General features: G+C 44.0%; 1 protein-coding gene across 1 annotated transcript; it reads right to left on the reverse strand.

Moving 5' to 3' along the window:
• Nucleotides 1–889: 889 nt before the first annotated feature.
• On the reverse strand, nucleotides 890–5,940 carry NFKBIA (NFKB inhibitor alpha). The gene is made up of 6 exons (XM_032762832.2): nucleotides 4,960–5,940; nucleotides 4,380–4,488; nucleotides 3,609–3,819; nucleotides 2,951–3,039; nucleotides 2,569–2,829; nucleotides 890–1,604 (listed from the first exon to the last, which is right to left on the reverse strand). Exons 1-6 carry the CDS (start codon nucleotides 5,217–5,219, stop codon nucleotides 1,557–1,559), a joined length of 978 nt encoding a protein of 325 aa, XP_032618723.1. The 5' UTR covers nucleotides 5,220–5,940; the 3' UTR covers nucleotides 890–1,556.
• Between the last annotated feature and the right edge of the window lie 2,129 nt (nucleotides 5,941–8,069).

Consider the following 8,069-nt stretch of genomic DNA (forward strand, 5'->3'; position numbering starts at 1 on the left):
ATTTTCCAAAGCAATGCTCTGCTCTGGCATCCTGGGCCAAAATTCCCCAGCCCACACTGTTGTCCAGAGGGCTGGGTGCAGGTAGTACTCATGGCTGCTGCTTTCTAACCGCACTCACACAGTATTTCAGTGATGAGACTGCACATATCTAACTTGTGAAGCCCTTGGGATACATGTCATGTAAGAAACTATTATATTTATAAATACATTCTTAGCTGGCCTACAATAACCTTAATTAACTGTTTGCCTGGTGGACATAGAAAGAATGCAGGTCAGGCCTCTAGGGAACTCATACATGAAGGGGGACTGGAGAAAATGATGTATTAGGGCAGTGGCTCTCAAAACTTTTGTACTAGTGACCGCTTTTCACATAGCAAGCCTCTGAGTGCAACACACCCCCTTATAAATTAAGAACACTTCTTATATATTTAACACCATTATAACTGCTGGAAACAAAGTGGGGTTTGGGGTGGATGCTGACGGCTCGCAAACCCCCCCATGTAATAACCTTGCAACCCTTTGAAGGGTCAGGGCTCCCAGTTTGAGAACTCCTGTATTAGGGCTACACCCTACACACCTGCTGACAATTTATGCAGCGGATTTGGTGCTGGCTCTGGAGCAGATGTCTCTATTCTTGTGGGAGAGGAAAAATATTTACTATCAGATTTTAAGGTAGGGAGAGGAACTGAAGATAGTAGAAATGTGGTTCCCAGAAAGAAAGTTAACTCAAGGCTCTTGTCCAGCAGAGATTCACTGCATTAACAACTGTGGTGTTAGGTCTGAATAAACTTTCTTCCTCACAGCTGCAGATGAGAGAGAGAGAGATGGGTCAGTGTGCCAACTCTCCTCTAAAAGACAGGAATGTGAATCAGTCCAATGACAAACCAAGGACTTGACATTTTTTTTTAATAAATATACATCTCAGGTATCAAAATAATTATAAACAAAATATACAATATATACAACTGCTAAAATTTAGCAAATCATATCACAAACAGGGAAATACACTGTTTCCAATGCAGAGAGTTAACATTATTGCTACCTTTCCCATAAAAACCAAGATGTAATTCTTTCATTTCAATTTCTCTTCAATACAAAGAGCAGCTGAGGTCAGTCATTAGGAGCGATTACAATCAGCCCAACAGAAATCTATGCAATTTCTTCCAGCAGAGAGGATACTTGTGTGAACCTGTCCAGCTACATATGGGGAAGCAACTCCACAGAAAAACACACTAGTCATCTCTCAGATACATTCTTGTACCCAAAACGAATATTCAGGTGGATCCAGTAGTCCTGTTGTCCTCATACTGTTCATACATTTTGACAACCAGTTAATCCATAACTGGCACAAATAAACACAGATTTCTATTGACGTTACACATCCAACTCCCATTAGTAAAAGTATGGGTCAGAATGTGAAACTTGCTGTTATAATGGTGTAGTCCATGGTGTGCAGTGTAGTACTTCAACATTTTTTTCACATTTTATCACTTTTTTAAAGAAAATATGTCAGCTTCCTATACATATAGTCATGTCCTTCAAGAGAAACCTCTTCTTCAGAATGCCAGCTGTCGTCCTCCAATAACACAGTCATCATACATTATCTAGAAGGAAAAAAAAAATATATATATAGGTTAATGCAGAGTTGTACAAGTAGGACTCAGAGTTCACCTTGGAGAATCTCAGGCCAAATTCTGCTTGCCTTGACTTCAATAACACTGCTCACAAGAGTTAAGGCAAGCAGGATCTGAAATGAACTCTAGAAGTATTCAATAATAAATGATAATATAGATTCTTAAGAGGAAAAAAATTGTAAGTCATGTGGAGAAATATATATTTTAGAAGAAAACAAACCAAAACTTTATGTCACAAATGTGGTAGATACACTAGCTATCTCCAACAGAAAACTCTGGAGAGAGAGGCACATAGTGTGACACTAGTTTTAGCAACCTTCTTTCCCTTATATATTTGTATATGCCACTTGTGTACTTTTATATTTGCATTTTTAATGCTCATTCAATAAAATCCTGATAACAAAGAATAGAGTGCTAGATTTCATGTTCCTTAAATGAACAAATTTCTCTTTGAAATCATGGGGGTTGGGAGAGGATTTGCTTGATTAACACGTGCAAAAAATTGGCCCAGAGTAAGAGGAAAGGTTGTCTAATTTACACTTTGATTTTGTAAATAAATGTTATAGATTAGCTCTGGGTGTCCAATGCTTAGGTCCTGTACTATACTGAAAATGCCTGCTATTTAAATTTTTTAGTTTACTTTGCCTTTGCAGATGAATTATACGTAATACAGTTAATAGGCCATCAAAGCATCAGGAAAAAAAACACAACCTAAGAGTTGCAAAGAATCCTATGGCACCTTATAGACTAACAGACGTTTTGAAGCATGAGCTTTTGTGTCTTTGCTGCTTTTACAGATCCAGACTAACATGGCTACCCTCTGAACCTAAGAGTTGTGTGCATGTTTCCCCGACAACTTTAATGGGAGCCATGTAGATGCACATAAGGGTAAAATTTAGTCCTTCCTTATAAAAGGGTGAAAATAACTACTTACTTCATCCTCTGTGAATTCTGATTCTGATTCACAGCTCTCCTCATCCTCACTTTCTGGTAGCATTTGTAGGTCAGCCGTGGTTAAGTGCTTCAGCTGTTCCTGTATGCTGAAGCTGTCTCTTCCCCATGTGAGCTGGTATGGAGAATAGCCCTGGTAGGTCACTTTGTTCACATCAGCCCCATGTTTTACCAGAAGCGACACCAGTTCTGAATTCTGCAGGTCTACAGCTAAGTGGAGGGCAGTTCTGCCATTACAAGGCTCCTGGTTAATAAAAATAAAAGTTCATTTAATATCAGGATAGTTAGGCTTGGCATTACCAAAACTGTACATTCCTACTCCAGCACCATCATGTTTGGATAAACAAAGAGCTTCAAATACACACCTGAGCATTGACATCTGCTCCCAAGGACAGCAAATATTCTACTATAGCTAGATATCCATGAATAGATGCCAAATGGAGACACGTGTGTCCTGTAAAACAAGAACACAAGTAAAAATTAAGTACTCCTATTTTAATGCATTATCAGTCACTTTAGTCTAAACACTAACACACTATCATCATATATTCGGTTTGAAATATAATCACCATTATCCAAACTGAACGTAAATTGTCCTATGTGAACTTTATATTGTGCACGGATGTTCAGATAAATTAAAAGGCATCTTTATTTCTTAGATGCTATGTCTTTTTCCACCCAGTGTTAGACTGGAACTTGTTTTAACAAAAAAGAAACAGAAAAATGTAAAAATGTCTACAATTAAAAAAAACCCAAATAAATAGCTAAACAGTGCTATCTAAAAACCAGAGGATAAAGTTGAAGAGTGTGAGAGCCATAGTGAAGCACTGGCAGGTAGGAGGGCTGGAACTTATTCCTAGCTCCAGCCCTGATTGCAGTGTGGTTTCCCTGAAATCACTTTATTGCTAGGCCTCAACCTCCCCATCTGTAAAATGGGAATCATAATGCTTATCCACCTTTATAAAGCTCTCTGAGATCTGTGTGACAGAAACACTAGATGCTAAGAATTATATTTATGCATACCATTGTAGTTGGGAGACCGTAGGACTGAGTCTAGGTGGTGCTGCTGGCAGTACTGAGTGAGGATGCTGACAGCTCTGACAGAGCCCTGCTCACAGGCAATATGAAGTGGTGTATTTCCTCGGAAGTCTCTGATCTCTGGGTCACATCCGGCCTTGAGAAGAATCTCAGCAATTTCAGCCTGATCTGTGATTACTGCCAGATGAAGTGGTGTCTACAATAAAAAAAAGAAAAAGAAAAAGAAAAACAAAACTATTGTAAAGTACATTACAAACAGGAAATACGTTAGAGACAGCATCGGAGCACAGAGTCCTTCAGCCACTTGGTGATTCTAGCTCAACTTCTTAAAAATAACATAAGAATTTGCTTAATATTTCGTGCTCACCAGGAACACTGTATTCAAGAATCAACTGAGTTCCCTTTTAGCCTGGGAGTGACTGATTTAAGGCTCTCTTGATAGCAGAGGGAGATATAAATAAAAGACATCTTTTATATGACAAACAATGGATGAGCGGAACCCACCATAATATATTTTAAAGCAATCGTGCTTTAAAATGCCATTGTCAAGGAGAATATTGGCTGTACACAAACACAAGTTTGTCCTGGGCAATCTTATGGGGTTTTTCTTTTTTTTTTTTTTTTGGGGGGGGTGTCATATACGAGTTGATTAAATATCTGTCAGTGTAAAAGTTTGTTTTAGAAAGTTAATGAAGTCCCCAAGGGGGTCGGGGCCGCCTGGCTTGTTTGGGCTGGAAGGCAGATGGTTTAAAGTACCTGGTTTAGGTTATTCTGAAAGTTCAGGAAGGTAGGATTGGCAGTTGCCTGGCGAATGACTTCCACGCTCCAGGCCTTTTCTTCGTGAATAATTGCCAAGTGGAGAAATCTACAAGAGGGAACAGAAAAAACAACCCCTCAAAGTCGGTCCGAGAACAATGAGTTGAGGGGGGGGTGTCACATCAGGCCAGGGCCCCAGCAGCCAGCCCGGGCAATGCCCCGGCAGTCACGTGCACAGGCAGCAGGCGGCTTTCGCAAGCCCGGGGTTTTCGGAGGCAGCTGCCTGGTGTTTTCCGCGGGGTTGTTATGAGCTGAGTGTTCCTGGCAGTGGGCCAGGGACTTTCCACCGCACCTTCCCCCTCCGCCCAGCCGGGCGCCGGCCCCGCCCTGCGAGCAAACTCTGTACTTCCCCCTCCGGCCGGGCTGGCGGGCGGCCAGCCCCGGACACCGACCTGTGCTGCACCAGCCCCGCGCGCCCGCCGGCGAGAGTCTCAGCGCAGCCCCCTCGGCCACAGCTCCGCGCGTTCCCCTCGTAAGGCCCCGGGCGCCCCCGTACAGCCGGCGCGGGACACACACTTACGTGTCTCCGTCCTCAGTCACTTGCTGTTGCCAAGGCTCGGCCGGCTGGTGCGGCGCCCCCCGCTCCTCCGGGGGCTGGAGCCTGATGTCCGTCAGCTCCTTCACCAGCCGCTCATACTCCTCCTCCTTCATGGAGTCCAGCCCGCTGTCGTGCCGGTCGTCCTGCAGCAAGCCCAGCTGCCGCTCCTTCTTCGGCGGCTCGGCGCGGTTCTCCATCGCTGAGTCCCAGCGGTCAGCCGGGCTGTAGCTGGGCTGGAACATGGCTCGGCCTCCGCTAGCACAGGACGCGCCGCGCTAAATCCCTCTCGGCTCCTTTGCAAGCGACCCAAGTCCCAGGCTCGGCAGCGGCGGCAGGCAGCACCCGAGTGAGAGCGGCGGCCGGCGGCGGCGCGGGATATACGCCCTCTGCCGAGGGGATTTCTGTAAGGGGCGGAGCCGCGCCGCTGGGAATTTCCAAGCCCTAACCAGCCTGTGCCTGTCTGCGGCGTTACATACAGGCACAGGCTAGGCTCGCAGCGGAGGAATCCCCTGACTAGCCTGCCCCTCCCCCCCCATTGTTGTAATCACCCGAGGGAAAGTACTTGGTGACTAAGCCCCTTCCCCCAGGTACTTCCCTGGGAGCCAGCGGTAGGGACCTCGCCGTCTTTTCCCCACCCTGGGCTTCCCCTTCACCTGTTCTCGTGAGCCCGGCCTCATACGGCCTCTCTCCGGGGCCAATAATACACCCCGGGCAGCTGGGGGCGCGCTATTACTCCCGCCACTAGGCTGCTCCCCCGCCAGTCCCCCTTCCCTGTTCGCCTTGCCGTGGGATGCGCACAAGCCATCTTCCAACCCGCTTGCAGTCATGAAGATCCCGCGGGGGGTTTTGTGTGTGCAGAGGGTAGGGTTGTCGTGGCCACATCACAGTTCGCATGGTGCTTACCTAAAAGCCCCTGGAGTTGCAGCTGGAGGCTGTAGCGTCTTATCGTGCAAGGCAGCTGCTGTATTTCACTCCAGTGCTGGGTGAGCCCCCTCTCTCTGATATGTCAGTTTGCTGTGGTGCAAGGCACTATTTAAATGTGAGACCTAGTAGTAATAGTCAATAGCAGCAACACTAAATACATCTAAACCCGAGATGAGTTTGGAATATGACAATCTTTTAGGTATTCAGAAGCCCTAATTTGCACAACTGTAGCTTGTAAACACTTCTTTAAGTGTAAAGCTACTAGGACTTCCTCCTAGTAAATATCCCATTAACTTCTGAGCAGGATCAGGCACATACAGTGGAGTTCCCTTTCCACCCAGTTGAGACAGTACCTGTCAAAGATTAATTCACTTTTTTTGTCTCTCAAAAATGTAAGTATTTAAATAATCAATTTTTCTCAGGAAAAGTGACTCATTTTGCCAATGGTATGCTGCTTATTGTTACCCATTATCAGATATCCCTCTCTGATAATGTCTATTGAGTGCAATGACATCCACTGATAAAGATCAAATGAAAAATTGAAAGCACATAGACTGATAAAAAATACCTCTAGGCTAACGTGGATTCAACAAGCTACACTGACTGGGATTCCTGCTGAATTTTGCTTTTTCTCCTCAGACATGGGGGATTTCCCCATGAAGAATTTTTTCCTGCAACCAGGCTGAGTAATAATGTCTGAGAAATTTTCTTGTCTTCCTCCCCTGGGATGGAGCTGCTGAGAAAAAAAAATTATGAGAAAATCCAAAGATAGAGAAAGAGGCAGAGGGGAAAGAGATGGTGCTTGCTGGGCAGATGGTCCAAATTTTTTCAGGCCAGCTGCAATATCACTGGACTTTCTTATAAAAAGTAACAATATTAATTGCTAGGCCTGGAATAACAAAGCAGTGCCTTTTGGAAGGGTCCATAAAAGCTCCACAGCTGTTTCTTGCAAAATTTCAGGGTCATGGAATTTTCACGTGTTTCCCCTTTTTGATTAAATCATTATCTTTAAAAGGGAAGTATAATTTAACAAATCCATCTCTTTCTCACTAACTGGAAGCTTGTCCTGTACAAACAGTAAAGATTTTTTTTTCTTCCCTTGTTGCTATGCAATCGGAGGAATAAAACATAATAAGAATCCTGCAGCCTGCAACCAGTGCTTTGCTGGAGCCAAACAGATATTAAACTTCAAAACTTCCCATTCTAGTTAAAATGGGTGGGTTCTCCAATGCTTTCCATGCTTCCAACACTTGGAGTTGTCAGTAGTAAATGCTGAATTACTTTAAAAAAAATATTCTCCCGAAAGAAAGACCTTTTCAGATGCACCAGCATTTAGATTTGCTTATTTTAAGTTTTGATGTTAGTATAGTCAAGGTTAAAAAGGGTAGGTGGCAGCAGAAGGATGGAAAGTGACACAAGGGTCAACCCACTTCCTGACCAATGGGAATGGAAGTGGCAGACTTTCACAGCCATTTCATGCCTTCATATACACTCTTCAGCAAGCGCAGTTTAGGTTTTGGAGGCTACAGTACCTTAGGAGCAGAGCATCACATTATTTAATAATAAAGACAAATCATATGAAGCCAGATGTTTTGATCTTCCCAAAAGTGCATTTACAATAGCAAAGCTGCTCTGATATCTTGATTAATTTGTCTCAGTGGTTTGACAGCTGTTACACAGACTGCCTCTAGCTTTGGTAGCAACCTCAAGACTTGCATCTGCCAAGCTAGTGAAGGGTGGGTATGATGCAGCCTCTACCTAAAGAGCACGGCTAGGTGGCTAGTCAATGTCTACAGTGACATCTGCTGGGTCTTTGTGGAATATCATTGCTCAGACCGTAGATAAGGCTTGTTGAAGAGAGGAGTGTGCAGTATATCATAGAGCAATTGTGACCCACCATGGTCTTGCGTTTGAGTAGCCTGATGGGAAGGTAGCCAGGTAGCTGGAATATGGGGAACTTATTTTTTGAGGAGCAGGAAGTGCTCTAACTTGTATATCTACAAGATATATGGACCAGACAAGATGGTTGAATCATCAGTTACATTTTGATTTTGGGATTAAAAAAATTAAATGCACTGTAAACATTTACATCCTACATACTTTTATATTCTAACTGACACAGATGCCAGGTCAGTCTGGGTAGAACTCCCAGACAAAAATAATTAGGA

This window comes from Chelonoidis abingdonii, chromosome 4 (genome assembly GCF_003597395.2).
Source record: "Chelonoidis abingdonii isolate Lonesome George chromosome 4, CheloAbing_2.0, whole genome shotgun sequence".
Taxonomy (NCBI): Eukaryota; Metazoa; Chordata; order Testudines; family Testudinidae; genus Chelonoidis; species Chelonoidis abingdonii.